Source organism: Leptidea sinapis, chromosome 14 (genome assembly GCF_905404315.1).
Source record: "Leptidea sinapis chromosome 14, ilLepSina1.1, whole genome shotgun sequence".
In the NCBI taxonomy this organism is placed as follows: domain Eukaryota; kingdom Metazoa; phylum Arthropoda; class Insecta; order Lepidoptera; family Pieridae; genus Leptidea; species Leptidea sinapis.
The window spans coordinates 10,219,587-10,240,851 of NC_066278.1; the positions used below are offsets into that span (position 1 = coordinate 10,219,587).

At 34.3% G+C, this 21,265-nt stretch overlaps 1 protein-coding gene across 2 annotated transcripts in view; it reads right to left on the reverse strand.

The window, feature by feature from the left end:
- The window catches only part of LOC126967942 (muscle-specific protein 300 kDa), a 118,559-nt gene that overhangs the window by 60,786 nt on the left and 36,508 nt on the right, over window positions 1-21,265 (reverse strand). For both annotated transcript variants that reach the window (XM_050812650.1, XM_050812651.1), the window contains exons 2-6: window positions 15,356-15,417; window positions 13,088-13,183; window positions 10,661-10,837; window positions 4,128-4,291; window positions 1,984-2,260 (exon numbers count right to left, since the gene is read on the reverse strand). In XM_050812650.1, coding sequence (XP_050668607.1) covers window positions 1,984-2,260; window positions 4,128-4,291; window positions 10,661-10,837; window positions 13,088-13,183; window positions 15,356-15,417 — 776 coding nt within the window. The remainder of the gene's footprint in view (window positions 1-1,983; window positions 2,261-4,127; window positions 4,292-10,660; window positions 10,838-13,087; window positions 13,184-15,355; window positions 15,418-21,265) is intronic.

Here is a 21,265-nt window from a genome sequence, read left to right on the forward strand (position 1 = left end):
TATACTCACTTTGCAAATAATGCACAACAAATATCTGTGGTTAATACATTTTTATAAGGTACCAACTATAGAACTTTCATCCTCATACAGGTCTAAATTCTAAAAACGCTAGAACAAATATTTATTTATTTCTTATCAAGTGCCTAAATACAAATTTTCACGGTGTTGTTTTCGATAATGACGAACATTCATACAAATTTCCAACATCTAATCCCTTAACTAAATCCCTTATTTCAACCTCGCCTAGCCCTTTATTCGCTATAAAAGTAAAAATCAGTGGTTAAGGTGCGAAATTGGTAAAGCGTAATAAACAAACTAACATTCACATTTATAATATTAGTAGAAATATAATGAACGATACGAAATTTAATCTTGTTTTCAATTAATATTTATACTTTAGATAATTTGTAAACCTTATGAAGAAAAATGTTGATTAAGGAAGGAAATTCATGAAATTTTTTATTATTCACACATCGCGATATCTCTAATCTATGTTTTCTGTTCAAGAAGTAAAAGTTTCTTCAAAATGGCAATGATATAAGCCTTTCAGCAATGTATAATACATGTACATCATTGAACATAAAAATGGTTCAAAAATTGTAACGATGTGACTGATTACAACAAGACAAGGAAAAACAACTTAGTCGATACTTTTCATTATCAAGTCCTTTATTTATCTGCCCTACATTATCTGTTGCAACAAAGACTCGTTCAACTAACAATAAATGCATATATCACGTTTTATAAATAAATATCTTTTAATGATACGAACCGAAGCTGTTTACATCTTTCATGTTATTTATTATAATTCATAAATAATAATGAATTATGACGTTGAATTTAAATCAGAAATATCAGAGTAGTTATGTTATTCAAACGAGAGATACGAGTACATTGATTTTCTCAATGATTTACGATTTATTTTATTTATATCTCATATCAATATGGGTGCTGTTGATAGTAACAATGATAAATAATTAATATCTTTTTACAGTTGATGATGACCAATCTTCTTTATTAGACATAGGCACTTAACGATTTAAAAATACTTTTGATAATTTGTGCTAGTGGCTAAGAATTTAAAAATGAGAGACTCTGCATGATTTTTACTCCTGCTTCGTTATAAAAATAATAGTTTTACAAATTTAGTTTGTATCAAGATTTATGAACGATGCGGGAGTCGAACCCGCGCCTCACGGGTTCCTTCCGAGCGCTCTTACTAACAGAACCAACCAAACCAAACGAACTTAGATTAATTCCAAGAGCGACATCTCAAGTAAATATCCGAATATTCAATTATAGGGGTTGAGCAGGTTATCGACTGTAAAGTAGATCCTGTAGATGGAGCCACAACCTGAGATTTGGAGATGACATACCAAAATTTCGGTCGATGCGGCATCGAGTCCCGCACCGTCCATGAATTTTGGTGCAAAATAAATTTGTTTATTTAATCTCAGAAGAGAAGTGAATTTCATAAGAGTAATCTCTCGGATATCACTTAAAAATTAATAAATGTTTTGTATCCAGGTCGATCATTACAGTTTAACTTTTTTTTATAGTAAAGGAGACATTAGAGGGTCACCTGGTGCTTAGTGATCACCGCCGCCCACTTTCTCTTGCAACACCAGAGGAATCACTGGTGCGTTGCTGGCCTTTAAGGAAGGTGTACGCGCTTTTCTAAAGGTAAACATGTCGTATCGTCCCGGAAACATCGCACAAGGTAGCTCATTCCACAGCTTTGTAGTACGTGGAAGAAAGCTTCTTGAAAACCGCACTGTAGTACCTCCACTAACGTGTCGTGCGAACAGGTGTTCAGGTGAAACAGCTCTTCGGAACACTCCCCGTGAGAAATACGTTCTTGTAAAGTCTTTAAACCATAATAGTTTTGTCAATCAAGTGATCCTTTAAGAATTATGAAGTTATGAACAGCGCGTTAAGGTTATGTGCTCTACCACACTCCTAACTTATCTTGATTGGCCTCACCTTAGGTTCAGGGTATTTGTGCAGGAATTGCGCCACATATGTCATGATGGATCTCTCATCTGGCTTGTCCACGTCTACGTCTTCGGCGTCCAGGAGTCGGGCAATGCCCAACTGCTCTTCTGCCACATCGAAAGCATGCTCTAGTCTCTGTCGGTTCGTCTTTCGTCTCATCTCAGCCAAGTTGATGAGATTTGCTTTGATCGCGTCAATTATAGCGAGGAAGGCTATACCGTCCCGCCATGATGGGCCGAAGTCTGTCACTTGGATGTTTGAGTCCCTGCGAGAAATAAAGAGATTATTATAACGCAGTTATTCGGGGAAAAGGAATAAACTGGAAGTTCATCACATACGTCATTCAATTATATGAAAATATATTTTTTTAACGTAGGTGAGTACATCTAATCGCTAAGCCTCTAGGGAATAATTGATTAATCTATACATATAAATAAAATTAGAGTGTCTGTTTGTAATATTGAAATATCCGTTTTTTACTACATCTAAATGAATATATACACGGTACATATACCAAAATATTTTTTTTTTACAATTTTTGTCTGTCTGTCTGTCTGTTTGTTCCGGCTAATCTCTGAAAGGTAGCTCTCCTATTGGCAGGTAGCTGATGTAATAAGGAGTAACATAGGCTACGTTTATTTTAGAAAAATTCTTTTATTTTAGAAAAATTAAGTAATGTTGCAATGTCCAAGAAACTGTCTAACTCTAAAAATAATTTATTTGGCAAAACAACGTTTGCCGGGTCAGCTAGTATTGTATAAATATAATATATTATTATAAAACAACTTCCTAGCACACAATTCTGAAATTCTCCTCCAATGACAACAAGCATAATAAATTAATCGAGTCTTACAAATTCATAGGTCGTAAGGAGTGGTTAAAATTGTCACTGTTCTAGAAGCCACATTTCGTCAACAATCCTCATAAGGAAGCCTGTATAGCTACAGTAGCTTTTTCTACATACAAAAAAACGATAACGTTATACCAATCTTGGTATAACGTTATCGTTAGACCAAGCCATCTGGCTATCTAGTTGAAAGTATTTAAAGGAGTAAGTTAATATTATGTAACTCACACCATGAAACGCGCGAAGAATGCTAATGAATGTCACGTCATTCATTGTGCATTAATATGCAAAGCGAATGCAATTAGTAAGTGAAGTGAGAACTTACACCCTGCTTAACATCTGTGCCTCTACCATGTGTTAGCAATCGAATCGTTCGATCACTTACTAAAGTCGATAGCGAGTAACCGTGAATCGAATAGTTTTCGATGAAATTCGTACCATGAGTTACAACTACGCTCACTTGATAGCGTGAACTCGATATCGAATGATGTTTTCTTATGTGGAATGTTATGATAAATATATCAAACGTTAGGTACAAAAATTATCATTTCTATTACTTAAAAAGTTAGTTATATGTGTCCTAAAAGTATGTGTGAAACATTCTGATTTTACAATGTAGGAATGGCTATAAGTTTAACGCATCATAAATTTAAGAAATCATGTGCCTTTTTTTATGAAAATAAGAGATGACACGGGCAGGACGTTCAGCTGGTGGTAATTGATACTCCCATTACATGCAGTGTCGCTCAGGATTAATGAAAAACCTGAAAATTCTGAGTGGCACTACAACTGCGCTCGTCACCTTGAGACATAAGTTGTCAAGTCTCATTTGCCCAGTAATTTCACTAGCTACAGCGCCTTCATGGTTTTTTATGGAAAAGGAAGACAAATGAGCGTACGGGTCACCTGGCCTTGAGTGATCACCGCCGACCACAATCTCTTGCAACACCAGAGGAATAACAGGAGCGTTGCCGGCCTTTAAGGAAGGTGTCCGTGCTTTTTTTGATGTCGTATCGTCCTGGAAACACCGCACAAGGAAGCTCATTCCACAGCTTTGTAGTACGTGGAAGAAAGCTCCTTGAAAACCGCACTGTGGAGGACCGTCACACATCCAGATGGTGGGGATGATATTCTAACTTGGGGCGTGTCGTGCGAAGGTGGATTAGGCGGCAGGAACCAGATGAAACAGCTCTTCGGAACACTCCCCATGATAAATGCGGTAGAGGACAAACAATGAAGCGATGTCTCTACGCAACGCCAAGTATAATAAGTCTCTTATACTTACTTAGGTAGAGCATTCGCAACCCATTGCAGCAAAGTCTTCTTGGCACCCTGCTTCCATCTGTCCTCGGCCCTATGGGTCGGAGTGGCAGTACCAGATTCCTGAGACATGACTGACGCGCATCTCGAACCGCCGAGGTATTCTAGCGCTCGGCTGTTCTCCTCAATCTATGAAACAATAAAGGAATGCAAATTTAATTCATCTTTAGTTCAATTAGGTATAATGATACCAATAACTTGAATTTGATACAATAACAATTGAAAAAGAAAATTAAAGGCAAAAAAAGTGTGTGTACTTATGTATGCACGCAAGAAGTTATACTTCTTCGGCGTAACAAAGAAAAATCCTTAAAATTATTTATTCCTCCTGCTATTCTACGTTTGATGTAAAAAACTTGCAAAGATGGCTTTGACAATTAATTATTAAATAACGAATACGGCTGAATGGGCTTGAACCTTTTGCCTGTCCTCATAATGGACGAAGAAACCAAAAAAATAACGAATGTCGCAAACTAAAAAAAATATAGGAACCAACTTCACCCTGTTACTTTTGTGCTACAGTGATCTTATAATTTCACTCTCATCATTTTTTCATAACGCGCCTGATGAAGTATAACATCAAAAATTACTTTACAACCATAAAGATATTTTATATAAGTTTTTGTTCTTTTCTCGTCATTCCTGGTTCTTGTAAAGTTATGTTCAAAATAAACATATCTCAGTGCAGTAAATACCTTTAGATTGCCAAAAATGTTGATAATTATCAACATAATACATAATTTGGCTAGTGATATAACTACACATTTATAAAACGTGCCAAAGTCACTTAATTATGATAATATGTTAGCAGTTAGATGATTTAATTTTATCCTAAAAGTGGCGATGATAAAATTATTTGCCCCGCAAACTGCTTGTTGCCGTAACGAATTAAGGTGGATAATTTGCTCATAGTTTGATTCGAATATATAAAAATATCAATTTTGAATTATCTTAAAACTATCCTCCAGTTAATTCATTCACAGAAAATATTTGCCCATAGACGACGTAACATGATGTAAGAATGACGATCATCATACAATTGTATGATTGCTTGTAAGATGAGTTGATATATATATATATATATTACTTATATAAGTAACTACACTTTTTGCCGTCTTATTACCATTAAATATACAATTACTATTGAACAATTATTGTAATGACAAAAAATGTACGTCCGATCGGATAGATTAGGATTTTTGTTTTTTCGTTAAATCAATTAATAAACAGTATTTCGATTCGGAGTTACAAAGAACATTCGGTTTTACTAGATGGAGGCTCCTATGCAAAGGATGCCGGCTAGATTATGGGTACCACAACAGCGCCTATTTCTGCCGTGAAGCAGTAATGTGTAAGCATTACTATGTTTCGGTATGAAGGGCGCCGTAGCTAGTGAAATTACTGGGCAAATGAGACTTAATATCTTGTCTCAAGGTGATGAGCGTAGTTGTAGGGCCGCACAGAATTTTTGGGGTTTTTCAAGAATCCTGAGCGGCACTGCATTGTAATGGGCAGGGCGCATCAATTACCATCAACTGAACGTCCTGCTCGTCTCGTCCCTTAGTTTCATAAAAAAATTAAAAAAAAAACGTAATGAATTAAATTAAATTTTATATTTTTTTATTTTGCAATGCTGTCAGCATTCTTAGTGCACTACTACATGTTAAAACAACATTTTGATACTTATAATGAAAGATAATTTATACGTCTAGATCTACTCTTGCTAACAACCGATGAAAACAGGCCTTTGCGTTAATCTGCGTGTATTGCTCATAATAGAGGTTAACAGTCAACCTCAATTTTCGAAACGATTTCAGAGCTGTCACAGTCTATCTAGATGTATAAATGATCTAAGCTGATAATGATGTTGTTTGTAAATTAATATAATTTTTGTTTAATTATTTTTATCTAGTTGGTAGTTAAAAATATATTTATAACCTATACGGCTCATTACGAACATTCAAATGACTTTAAATTACTTCGAAAATCAAACAGTTCGAATATTCTAAAATTAAATTTAATATTAAATGGTTGTTGCATCTAAATTATTATAAGACGCAACGGATTCTATTGTTAAAAATCATTTAATGAGATTCAGTTTAATGACAAAACCAGAAATATCTTAAGAAATCAGTCTCCGAAGTTTAGTCTAAATGGGCCCATTCCTCAAAACATAGTCTTAATGTTGGGTCATTCCTGTTTTTATTTATTGATGTATGAAAACTGAAAATCGTATGTGTAAATGTGCATTCAAGATAAAACACGGTGTGATATCGCTAATTAAATTAATTATTACAAGCAGTGTTTTGACATTATACATAAGAAAAGCGTTTTAAAGAACTGAGAGTTAGCAAATCTAATATATCAAATTCTCATGTCGCGGTGATTGTAGTTAAACTTCTTCGAAACGGCTTGACCTATTCTCATGAAATTTTCAGTGCATATTGGGTAGGTCTGAGAATCGGACAACATCTATTTTTCATCCCCCTAAATGTTAAGGGTGGTCCATGCCAAATTTTTTTTTTGACATTTTTTTAATTTGTTTGATTTTATCTGTTTTGAGTCAGCATTAAAAAATCACACGACTTAAAATTTTCACCCATCTACAATCAACAGTTACTGTTGTATCGCGATTTTAATATCGGCAATACAACGTTTGCTGGGTCAGCTAGTTAAAAATATAGATTTTTAAATTACAAACTATTAACAATTTATTCAGATCATAACTATCTTACTTTACTAATAATAATTAATACTCTAAAATAAACATGAAATTAAAAACGAAATTATTTTTTCTAGTATATATTTTTTTAATTTTTGTGGATCTGTTAGCGAGTCGACTAACAAATTTTACCGAGTTAGCAATTTACAAATAAAAGGAATTAATACTATTAAAAATTAAATAATAAATTTTATTAATTTAGTCGTTATTTTAAAATGTTATATAGTTATATATTTACCCCCTTATTCATAATAGTCTGCCAACTTAAAGCATTGCTTTCTCACTCTGTCTTCTTCTATTGACCTAAGGCAGAATGAGAAAAAACACTCCTTAGCGGCTGGTTTAAGTTAGCGGACCATTATGAATAAGGGGGTTAATGTTAATTCCGTTAAGTTTTGTTAGTTTATATGCAGGGACAGGGCATTCTAGGACGGTATAGAGTTAAAGGCTCCTAAGGCTAAGTCCTCCGCAGAAAGATCGGTTCCCGCTGAATTGCGGTTAGATTTTAACGCAGCTGAAACAAATTAGACCTATGCCCCATTTCTACCCGAAGCATCCTTAGGTTATGTTACCTCACCGAGCTCTGAATTGAGAGTCTTTTGTTCGGTAGCTATATTCTCGTAACGAAACGAGAATAGGAACGAAGCGAATCTGATGGTTCAGTTCCAATTCTGATTAAGTTACGTTCCGTTGTAGGGAAATCGTATGATACGTATTCTCGTAACAAGATCTAACGTCAATTGTTTGTGAGATGAGTACTCTTCAAAATTTTGACGTTTCTTTGAGTACAAAAAACATATGCTACAGACCAAATGTAATAATAGTATGCACCTAAACCCGCCACGCGTGACTATGAGCGGGATAGCTTCGTTTTCATAAAAAATGTTCATAAAATGAAAACTACTGGGCCAAACTATGTATAATTTTTATTACGTTTACGTATTATGAACTAAAGAAGAATTACGTAAATCGGATTATAAATATTAGCGTCATCGGTCTTAGATTCTCCTCCTTTTTGGAGTCGGTTAAAAATTACTAATTTCATAAATTTTCTTTAGTTCGTAACTCTCAGTTCTAAATAAATTCAGATATAAATTGATAACATTTTAAATAGTAAGCAACTTATTATAAATATTTTGAACTTGCTATTAATTCGATGCAAATTTTAAATTGCAAATAATTGTGCTAAAGCTATCCACTTAATTGTCTAGTCGTATTGTGCCAATATTTAAGAACTCAACATTAATAAGCAGTGATAATAATTTTCTATACTACAATAATTATTAATATCTAAAATACTCGTTCTATCGTCATGCTTTTAAAACAAATAAAATAAATAAAGTACATTTGAGGTAGCGTAATCTAAAATAGTTTTAATCTTATTAAAATTGTACTTTTGAATGTGAAGCACCTTTATAACTGAAAATAAATAATTTTGAAATGTCCTTCTATAATGCTTCAAATAGATACAGTGTTTATAAATTCTACAAAGATCTTTTATGTTTATGATGCGACAAGATATAGTTAGTAAACGTCAAAATTTTTATGCAGCTTATAAAAATTGGATAGAGTTAAAAAATTTAAACTAAAAAAAAATTGTGTTCAGAAGTGAAGCTGTTATGTCGCCTCTTTTCATTCAATGCATTTTGTATGTGTATAAATATATTTTGGCAGAATTTAAGCTAAATAACTATCATAAAATATATTTTATTCAAATAAGAATTCGCCAACAATTTTTTATATAAAAATAAATTAAATATCGGGTAATGAAAATAAAAATAAAACCATGTTTTTTTAAGAATACTATTCAATCCACTTTTATTAAGTCCCATTTTCTGTGACCTCTAGCAGTACGTCGATTTATCAAATGAAATATTTTTATCATGCATATCATATCAAAACCCATGCAGAAGCCAAACCCACCTTTTCTCTCTCCTGTGGGTCCAATATATTGATCGAAGCTTGCGCAAACAAATTTTATTCAAGCCAATTAAAACGAGAAATCGGCAGAACTTATTTTACTGTAAGACACATTTCTTGGACTGTATAAATAATTATTATTTAACTTTCAACTTTAAGATACATTTTATAAAAACTATTTTTTTGAATAGTCCTTTAGTTAGAAATTATTTTTTTGAAAGGAAGAATATTAATTTTTTTTTGTGCTTAAATTCAAAAGTGCTTTATCACACTGTATTCTATCAACGCTATTGTGAGTACTTCATGTGTAATTCCTAATAACTAAACTAATTTATATATATTTATGTGTATTTAAATTATACTTTTATGTGCTAAATTTAAGCTTTACTAAATAAATTCTAAATACAAATACGATATATATTATCTATACATTATTAGCGTCGAAGAAAATACCGGGTATTGTTTTCGATTGCATTATTCACAATATTACAATTATCAATTATAGGTACTTGTTAAACTTAAAAAAGTTTCGACATAAGCCGTTCTGTCTTTACGCTTAGTTTTTGATATCTGACAATAATATTGCCTTAAATCGACCCAAAGCATTTAGATGACTATAATTTTCATCTGTAGCTTGTAGGTACAAACTTTATATACATAATATAAATGCTAATTTTTACAACTCTGAGCATATCACAAACGTGAATGGAAATGATGTTAACAAATTAACTTCACTCGTTCGTGGAATTGGTAAGCTAATGGTGACATCACCACCACCAATGGACTTCAATCATGTGCTATGAATTAATATATTCAGCCTCTCTGAACAATAAGATATTGAAATAGGCGTTATTTTAGGCGGAAATTTATAATTATTTTAATGTTATGAATCTTTAGTGTTTAACTCTGAAATGAAATGAAATGAAAATTTATGACGTCATAAACATCATGGGTTTTAAATTTATTTCTATTCGGCTAGTTTAAATTAGCAATAACTTTAAAATTTTAAAAGTTTAACTTAACTTTTAACTTAATACTATTAATATTTGTCAATTAACCATCTAAAAATTCCAGGAAATCTTTTCTTTGGTAACTTACGTGATCCGCGGTAAGAGTAACTGAATCATAGCCATTGACATTTTAGCGAGAGAGTTTTGTAGTTACAGACAAAATAAAAACAAAGTTTTTTGTAGACTTTTTAGTTAGTTAGTCATAGTTAGTCATGCATCACATTTTTATTTAGGAAATTTTCAGTGCTTTTATAGAATCATGGTCCAATTGAAACCTCCCACTTGTAGGATGTGGTTGTTACACATTCTGTATGTATTATAGATTTGTCTGGAGTTTAAGAAAATTTATTGAATTAGGCGTTACTTTGCGGAAATCCATAATTATACAAATGATTTAAGTTTTCTTTAGTGTTAATTCCGCCAATATTTGTTTTTAAAACAAAAATTAATATTTTACATACATGTGAAAAAGGATTTCGCTTAAATGTGTTAGAGCAATTAGAAATAATAAAACACAAAAATAACATGTTTACATTGTTGAATGAACAAACAAATTTAGTCCCATCACCTTTGTTACGTGTCTGTTCCGGGGGTAATACGTCACAACAGCCGACCAATCACAGCGCGTCATTTCATGGGACGAGGGTACAAAACAGCGGCTTCCGGCTCATTTGATTCAGTCTCGTGCCAGATTTTGGCGAGACAACACGTCCTGAGGATGCCTCGTGTAGGAGCGAAACACGTGTCGAATTGTTTTAAAAACAAATATTGGCGGAATTAACACTAAAGAAAGCTTAAATCATTTGTGGAGTTTAAGAGTTGTGATGAAAGAGAGAGTAAATGTACCTGGAAGTAGAGAATGATGGTCCATATGAGTCCGAGGACAACAGCCGGTCGACCATCCACGAGGTCTGCAGCATTGATGTTCACTAACTTGATCCTCTTTCCTGCCAGGAACCGGAGGGCTGTGTTCACGTTGGAGAGGAAATGTGGCCGGCGGAGTACCCTCCCACGTTCCATTGGCTGTTGACAAAACTTACTTTAGTTAATTCAAATTCAAATATTTTTATTCAAAATCACTTATTGAACGTCAAAAACTACCACCCATTCAAAATAGACTGCCTCAGACCTGAGAAGAACGGGCGCAAGAAACTCAGCGGGCTTTTTTTATACAAAAATATGGATTACAATATGATATCGTACAATAAACATTTATAATTTAAGAGCCTGCGGGGGTTTGCTTCATTCCCAGTCTGACGTGTCATTAAGAAAATCGTTTATGCTATAGTAACCTTCCCCACACACGTGTAAAGTAAAAGTCTCATAAGACTTTTAACACCTTGGAAGTTAGTTTGGTTTCTTAAATTGAAACCTAAGTACATACTCATGATGCATTGCCATTCCTATTTTTTCTTTAAAATATTATTAAACTTTTCGTAAGAAAAATTTTGGTAAACCAAATTACTTTAGTTTACACCTTCTTCAATATTTTTTTATACTTATAAGCGCCATCTCTCAAAATCATTACAAAGATTGAAAAATGGTGTTATAGATCATAGATACTCATGCCAACTTAAATTTACGTGGTTCATTATCGTGCAATATTATTAATTTTGAGCTGCCATATTCGAAATATTTCTTTATGCAAGTTCAAATTTAATTTTAAAGATGTACACATTTTACAGTAAACAGCCATTAATCTTTACTTAACCAAAGATAGATTAGGAAAATATTACGAACAACGATGACGCATTACAAAAGGTTGCCTGGCTTTTGACATGACTGTCGTATATTTTGTGTTAGGCTTACTTTACGTAAATTAACTTAGGGCTTCAGGCTAAGCCAATAACTGGCTAATCTGAATACTTACCTAATCAGCAACAAGTATCATTAATCTTTTTCACGTGGCTTTACTAATCGGCAATAGTTGGCAAAAAGGGGCTTAAATTAGACATGCTCTAAATTAGGATATCATCCTCACCATCTGGAAATGTGGCACTCCTCCACAGTGCGGTTTTCAGGCAAATTTCTTCCACGTACTACAAAGCTGTGGAATGAGCTTCATTATGCGGTGTTTCCGGGACGATACGATATGGGTATCTTCAAAAAAAGCACGTACACCCTTCTTAAAGAGCGGTAGCGCTCCTGTGATTCCTCTGGTATTGCAAGATTGAGAATGTGAGCGGCGGTGATCACTTAACACCAGGTGACCCGTACGCTCGTTTGTCCTCCTTCTCCAAAAGAAAACCTCTATAAATAAATCTGCTTTGCATGGACCATACATTTTCAATATTAAAGAGAAGAAATCTTAAGATTAATTTTTAAAATATTACAAGTCAACAATATACAAAGTAATTATATTTATATTTAAGTCCTTATCGGTCACTATTATTCATTAAAAATACTGAAGTGTAGCAATGGTCAAGATTCTACTCTGAATAGACTACGTTTGACAATGTTTCATCTGTCCTGTATAAATAGCATTGGACAGGTTGTTCCATATGTTTGACAGCAAATTTGAAGCGCCACTCGCGAGCGTCCAGAGAACTTATTTTGACGTATAATACAAATGGCTGCGAAGGAACGTAAAATACACTGAAGTATTTTTACATGTTGAATTAATTTCGTTCGTTTTCCGTGTTATTTATACTTCAAGAATCAACGTAATAAACTACACAACAACATTTTTTTTGTAAGTAGTTCCCACCATCTATCGATGTTTGCTGAGTTTTTCATCACTTGTTTTAGTACCTACTGCAGACTCTCGCTACATTGTCAACAGCGCCAAAATCAAACAGAAGCGCGAATATCAAACAGATATAAAAGCACTTTGACAGCCGCCAGTCCAGTGCTATAGAGGTCAGTGGTTTGAAGTAATACTGTTTAGTCTTAATCCTGAACATTAAGCCGTACCTTACTGTTAGAACTAATAATGGAAATTTACCGTGATTCGAGATTGTATTCTCGATATTTCGACGGTGAACTCTAAAATTCTCAGCGGGATAAAATTGCACTCGTCGCCCTGAGACATTAGCTGTTAAGTCTCATTTGCCAAGTAATTTCACTAGCTACGGCGCCCTTCAGACTTTGTGTAAGTCTACACATTACTGCTTCACGGCAGAAATAGGTGCGGTTGTGGTACCCATAATAGCCGGCATCCTGTACAAAGGAGCTAGCACTGGTAGGGTTGTTTGCGAATTGGTAAATATCCTGTTAATTGTGTTCTAAACCTTGATAATGATAAGTGATCAAGTAAAAGTATTAAGTTCGTACCAGTTTTTCACCAGACAGCACTTCAAGGAGCGCCAACAGTTTGCTGCCATCTCGTAAGTCGTAGATGAGGTCATCAATTCTCATCGGAGGTATCCGCTGCGAACAAAATTTGATATGAGAACTAAAGTTTTATGATGGTCTGATCTCATGAGCAAATTGCAACTTGTTGCAAAGCTTTTTCTATTTACTGCTAAATTTCTATGCTATTTATATCTATTTTACTCATATATAGTATTTTGTTAATACAAATGGGTCATGGTTGTGACAGTAATCAAGCCGATCCTTAATTCCTGCCACTTCGTGTCTCAGTAATTTCCATATCGCAAGACTCTATGCAAAAATGTATGATTGCCAATTATAATAATTACAAATATTTTAAAGGAAAAAAGTTACAAAGAGCAGTTTGAACTGATTTCTGCGGTCGACTGTCAGCAACACCATATACATACTACAAACTCTAATAGAATCCTCGGCAACTGGTTCAGTGTCATCCGGGGTGCTATTTTTAATCTATTTTCTTCCATGTACCAAACCAGGGAATGTATTTCCGTCTGTTATTCCTGACTGATATGACATGGGCACATTTAAAAAAGCACCATCAACCTTAAAAGTCGGCAATGCTGGTGTAATTCTTCTCGTGCTGCATGAGAGCTTATGAGGCAGTAATGACATAACTTCAGATGTGTCCCACTGTTCAAAAAATCAAGTTACAAAAGATATTTGTAGAATCATCGACATTTAATGGACTCAAAGTGCTTTAACATTGAAATGGTCATTAATCATTATAGTATATGTCAATACAAGGTTCTGTATTCAACTCAAAGTGAACGATGTAACTTACTGTTCCACTTACGACGAATACAATTACCAAGTGATATCAGATACCGAATAATGAGTTCTGGGTTCAATAACGGTTGAGTAAAATGCATAATTAAACCCTGTTTTATGGCTTCAGCTACTCAAACTGTCGCCGAACAACGAATTTACCGTAGTAAGTGAAACATCCTGCCCATCACAACGCTTTGCTGCTTATGATTCTTGACAAAAATTTCAGCAGCATCACAATGCGTTCGTCACTTTGAGACATAAGATGCTAAGAGACATAAGATGCTAAGAGACATAAGATGTTAAGAGACATAAGATGTTAAGAGACATAAGATGTTAAGAGACATAAGATGTTGAGAGACATAAGATGTTCAGAGACATAAGATGTTGAGAGACATAAGACGTTCAGAGACAGAAGATGTTGAGAGACATAAGATGTGAAGAAACATAAGATGTTGAGAGACATAAGATGTGAAGAAACATAAGATGTGAAGAGACATAAGATGTTGAGAGACATAAGATGTTCAGAGACATAAGATGTTGAGAGACATAAGATGTGAAGAAACATAAGATGTGAAGAGACATAAGATGTCGAGAGATAAAAGATGTGAAGAAACATAAGATGTGAAGAGACATAAGATGTTGAGAGATATAAGATGTGAAGAGACATAAGATGTTGAGAGACATAAGATGTTGAGAGACATAAGATGTTGAGAGACATAAGATATGAAGAGACATAAGATGTTGAGAGACATAAGATGTTGAGAGACATAAGATATGAAGAGACATAAGATGTGAAGAGACATAAGATATTAATAGATATAAGATGTGAAGAGACATAAGATGTTAAGGCTCATCAACCCAGTAATTTAACTATCTATGGCTCTTAATACAATTTTTCACAATAATGCTTGCACGGTATAAAAAGGCGTCGCTGTTTTTCTCTTCTAACCGCATACAGTGCGAGAAAACTCTCACTGGTAAAATATGAGATGAGTACTAAGCAAGATACAATCCCAACACTCTTCAGGAAATAACTATGAATGATACAATATTGGCTATTGTAAATAATGTTGATCCAACAGGGGTTCAACCAGAGTGATGACTCAGACGGCATCTTACTACGGAACGAGGAGAACGCAAGCAAGGCAAGATCCTGCAAGTGGAGCACTGTCTCCAGAATCTCAGCAAGATTGCCACCAGCTACACGCATCAGACTGGAGATGACAGCGTGCAGCAATTTCTAAGAAGGTGCGTTAAGTTTCACCTATAGCATAGTAAAGCTAAGACGTCAGAAACATTTCTGTGTCCAGCGTAGTGGAAAATAAATTAAATACTTTTAAACGAAAAGGTGCACAACTGGTGTGTTTGAATATCACCTACGTATAAAGCTATATAAGTTTTTCTTTCACGTCATTATACCTTGATAGCAGTAGTTATTACCTTGGATAAGTGTGAATTGATCCAGTTTACAAACGTCTTCTTCTGCACTCTTTCCTGTTCATCTGAAACAACATAAATTCACATTCAGTGAGGGTACATTTTTACATAATATAATTTTTAATAGTGTTTGTAAAGCCTGTAAAAGTTTCGAATAAACATTCATATAATATTATAACATTATAAGCGCGTGGCCGTGGTGGTTGTAGTTGAACCCTCTTCTCCCCGACGAGATGCAATGGCACTAAGCCTCGTTCATAAGAATGAAGCTCTTTATATTATATACTACCTGATGCCCGCGACTTCGTCGGCATAGATAATGGGTTTTTTAAAAATAATAAGCAAATTTGGAATTAAAGATTTACGGTACGGTAAGATACTAATCTCATGTCCCTTTTCCAGTTCCAGTTTCCGTTTTCGCTCCCGTTCCCAACATATTATATTAATCTTATTTCGAGGTGGTTTGCTGTGGCAAACTAAATCAAGTATTGGAATAGTTATAGCTCATCGACGTGAATTTCAGAAATCCCGCGGGAACCGTGGATTTTTCTGCGATAAAATGTATGTGTATGTCCTTTCCCAAGCTCTAGTCTATCGCTGTACCAAATTAATCAAAATCGGTTCAGTAGCTCCGCCGTAAAAGCGTAACAAACATACTTACATTCACATTTATAATATTAGTAGGGATAAACATAGTAGTCAGTCACGTTATCTGTGAGCCTAGATGGATTGCGATTCTTTTCCTACTTTCCCATTTTGCGATGTATTATTGTGGTTAGAAATAAATTAAAAAAGAAAACCTACATAAAAATATTGCATATGGGAAGTAGATAGCAGTTATATGACGTCATTGACACTCCCAGTGATAAATGCGGTAGAAGACTCACAATGAAGCGACGGACGTCTCTACGCAACGCCAAGTTAAATCGAGACCCACTATTCCGATAATAGGCGAGGCATTAAGGGATGTGTTCTCGAAGAGCGGTTAAATCCCAAAGGATTTTTTTGTAACATGAGTCGTATGGGGGTTCAATTGAACAACGTTGATTTTACCCCATTCCGCGACATTTTCAAGAGAGGACTCGATAGAAGACACAAGTTTCTTCCAGGACTGGTCGATTGTGGATTCGATTTTCGACGGCTTGATCAATGACACTCTTATTCCATAAAAATATAATATTTTTAACACTCCACATCCCAGTTCCGGACTCGTAATTCATGCATTCAACAAGGCAATAATGCGATGAGTCAGTTTTATAATTGCCAGTCAAGTTCACCAAACTAATTGCGCTCAATAACGACGCCAACGTGCCAAATATCGAATGATTGCATGGTAATCGCTATTTGCAGTTCATGAGTTCATAGACTTCTAAGAACCATCAGTATCGCACTTGCTACCTAGTTTTGCTATAAATACTCGTTGTTACAGAAAGTTAGATTAGAAAATTGTGTGTTACAAACACAGACTTCTACTATATACCACTGGACTGGCGGCTGTCAAAGTGATTTTGTGCCTGTTTTGATATTCGCCATTCTGGCGCTGTTGGCCATGTAGCGAGAGTCTGCGGTACTAAAACTAGTGATGACAACCTCAGCAAACATCGATAGATGGTGGGAAACTAGTTACAAAAAAATATGTACTTAATAACGTTGATTCTTGAAGTATAAATAATACGGAAAACGTACGAAATTAATTCAAAATGCAAAAATATGTCAGAGTTTTGTACGTTCCTTCGCAGCCATTCTCTCTAATGTACCTCCTGACAACTTAACCTCCTCTTTGTTCAGTCAATTGTCAATCGATGACTAACGTGTTAGCGATTAGCCAGTTGATCTTCAAAAGTTGACCAGAGTGGTTGCCTTCAAATACCATGCATTGCATTTAATTATTTAGTGAAGTAATTGTAAATTCTAATAAACCGCTAATTAAACAGGAGACATTTTATGCTACGACTTTTCTTTGTCGAAGAAACTTTAATATATTTCTTAAGTTTGTGCTCAGTGAGTATTCTGTCCGGTATTTTATTGTAAAATTGTACAAAAAACCTCATGAAGGAGCCCTTTACCCTAGCTTACCTTTAACACGTCATGCAACTTTACTGTTTATTCTTTCTTCTTGAATGCAATGGATTCAAATCAAAATATGTGTTGAATTAAGTAATATTTTTCTGAAATACATTGTATTCATGTAGGTACATGTATTCTGACGAAAGAGTTAGGGAGTCTTTGCTCGTCACCTAGTCCTCTTTTGGAATACAAAAATTTAAACATCCGCAGAATTTCCCTACATATAAAAATACACATTTAGAAGTAATAGCAATTCAATGCTTGTTGTGAATATTTAAGAATCGTATTTCTTTGTTTACGTTTCGCATTACGTAACTGATAAGTATCATTTAAGGCTGTATTTGTTTCAAAGTTCGTGTTTGTAGGCTTCTAAAGAGGCACGCAGGTGGTACACCCCGGTACGGCCAACGACCTGTCTCTGATCATTCTTCCTGAAACGTCTTAAAGGAAAGGAATCGTATTCGAAAGCAAGTAGTTTTAAATTGGATTGATATTTTTTTATTGCGGATTTTATAAAAAAAAACATATTTCACCAGGCTGGGCTTTCCTGTACTTCATTCTTATATCATTTTATTGACCTTGCTAAAAACGGATAAATCTGCTGGTTGGATCAATAGGAAACTTCACAGGATCACTCACTCTGCTATAAAGAATGTCATTGGCTCAGGCCTCATATATATAAACCCAAAGTTAACGAGAGTTTTTTAATTAAGAGTTTTTAATCGAAATAATCTCTTATAAAAAACTTGTAGCTATTAGTAATAATTTCCGCAAACTACAATATATTAAGGTAAGAACTTATAAAAAGAAAAGCTGGAGTACCACAAGTAGCACATCTAGGTCCGCTGCTGTTTTTATTATACTCCTGTAATATTCCAGATGTACAAAACAGTAACATTGGATCGTTTTTATATGATACAACTGTGATGGCTGTAGGTTGCCAGAAAGAAGATGCGATGATTAAAGCACAATCAACACTTTTTTTTATGACAATAAGGGACAAGACGAGCAGGAAGCACTTAAACCAACAGAGATCATAAAGAATTCTATTTCTTAGTTGATATCATAAAAAAATTAAAAGAACATAAAATCGCGAATTAAATAAACTTATTTTCTAAAATATCAAATTATTAAAATAATAAACAGAACAACTATTGTTTTCTACACTAATATTATAATTGTTTTATGTACTGAATTAAATTAATAAATAGATACTAAAAATTATTTTCTACCATCTCGTAATTAAATGAGATAAATCAATTTTTGTTATCAAATATCTTTCTGGAAATTTCTATAATATAACCCAACTTGGCCGGTAGTTAAGTGAATAAATATAACAATATAAAATAAGTCAGTAATTTTGATACACTCTGTATAGTAAATTGCGTGACAGCGAATAATCAAAATTATCTTCCACGACCGCCTTTTTACATCAAAGTTTGTTTACATAGATTAGTTTGATATCGTAGATTTTCCGCACTGGAGAGAATGTATCTGTGTGTGTGTGTTTTTTATGTTCAAAGAACAAAACGTGGAATCAATTTAAACAGTCGAAAGTTTTTGGTTTTTTACTTCGAGTTTCGCAGAGTGAAGTTTGTCGTCAATTAAATGGTCAAAAATTATACGATAATTTTACCCGAAATAACTTTGCTGATAACAAAGCATACTGTCAGACATGGAAAATAATACAATAGCCCCACTGGGGATCAAATTCAATTATTTTTATAACCAATATGTTTATAATAAATAACTTATAGAAAGCCCTTTACTTAAGTCGTTTATCTTCTTCTTCCATAAAAGAAAAAGATGTCGTCCCGTCAATTGTTCACAAAAGATTCTAAAACTCCAAATTCTTCTCAGGTGTCAAGTTATTTTGGCCGTCTTATGAAGTTGTACGCTTAGAAAAATAATAGGTCTAGATATACCCCCTTATTCATACTGGTCCGCTAACTTTAAACAGCCGCTTAGGAGTGTTTTTTCTCATTCTGACTTAGGTCAATAGAAGAAGACTGAGAGAGAGAGAGAAGAGTGAGAATTAGCAATGCTTTAAGTTAGCAGACTATTATGAATAAGGGGGTTAGTCTTTTGCTGTTAGACAACCGATAAAATAATACCAGGTTTATAACTTTAGTGTGCGTGACATGCTACGTCTTACACTCGTGATTTGTACGTTACTTTGTGTAAGCATGCGTGAATTGTTCATAATCCAGTGATTATGAGTATCCAGTGCAGTGGTATATAGCAGAGATCAGTATCTCTGCTATATACCACTGCACTGGTGGCTGTTAAAGTGCTTTTGTATCTGTTTGATATTCGCAATTTTGGCGCTGTTGGCCATGTAGCGAGAGTCTGCGGTACTAAAACTAATGATGACAACCTGTACATGTATTCTGACGAAAGAGTTCGGATGTGTGTCAACTTGATGTTTTCCCGAATTGAGTCTCTGGCATGAGTCTTTCAGTCTTTTAAAAATTGCTCCACTAGCCCTTTTTTGGAGCACAAAAATATAAACATCCGCAGAATTTCCCTACATATAAAAATACACATTTAGAAGTAATACCATTTCAATGCTTGTTGTGAATATTTAAGAATCATATTTCTTTGTTTACGTTTCGCATTACGTAACTAATAAGTATCATTTAAGGCTGTATTTGTTTCAAAGTTTGATGCACTGATCTCTACTATATACCACTGGACTGGTGGCTGTCAAAGTGCTTTTGTATCTGTTTGATATTCGCAATTGTTGGCCATGTAGCGAGAGTCTGTGGTACTAAAACTAGTGATGACAACCTGAGCAAAACGATAGATGGTGGGAAACTATTTTCAAAAACAAAATGTGTACTTTATAACGTTGATTCTAGAAGTATAAATAAGACAGAAAACGAACGAAATGAATTCGAAATGCAAAAATACTTCAGAGTATAGTACATTCCTTAGCAGCCATTTGTATTATATGCCAAAATTAGTTCTCTGGACGCTCGCAAGTGGCGCTTCAAATAGGCACAAAACATTTGCTGTCTAACATATGGAACAGCCTGTCCAGTGGTATTTATACAGGTCAGTGCTCATAATACACTCTAAACTCAATTTTTTTCGACGTTTTCACAGCTGTCAACAACAACAGCTGTCAACAGTCAACAATGATCTAAGGTTGTACGATAGCTGTACTTGCATTCAATTCTCTCAGCCATAAACAAGTACATAAGGTGAACAATACAACCTGTCATTGTAACCTACTTGTAACCTGTCTCATATCTATTCAGTATTGTTAGGCCGGTGACGTCACGGCCGGCGCCGCCGACCAATGTCACTGCTGCGATTGCCAACAGGATATAAATAGCTAATGTTTGGTCATCGTTTGTTATACTGTGACATTAAAATGGATTTTGTTTTTGAAGTGAAATCTTCGCTGTTTATATTGCGGGAATTGAATGAGACTGAAGCGTCACGCTAGGTAATGTAACATCGTTCGGTGCAGTCGGATTAATGTAGGAAGGTATTATATAGAAGGAAGAATTTAAGGCGACGTCACCAAATGGCCCAACGGAAGACTATTATAATTAAATTACATTTAAATCTTATTGCAATCCTATAGGGTCGCACAGCTTGTATAAGATTTTAAAATTAAACCAACTACAAAATTCGTAATGTACTTAATTATAATTTTTTTTTTTATAATAATATTTCTCAATTTTGTTTACGTATGTATTTTGTAATTTTTAAGTCTTTTAGATTTAGATGTACTGTACTATAACGTAACAAATAAATATTTTTCTTTTCAACCAGCGCTGTCAAGAGATGCGTTGCCGGCTTTTAAGGTGAGTATGGTCTTTTCTTGAAGGTAAG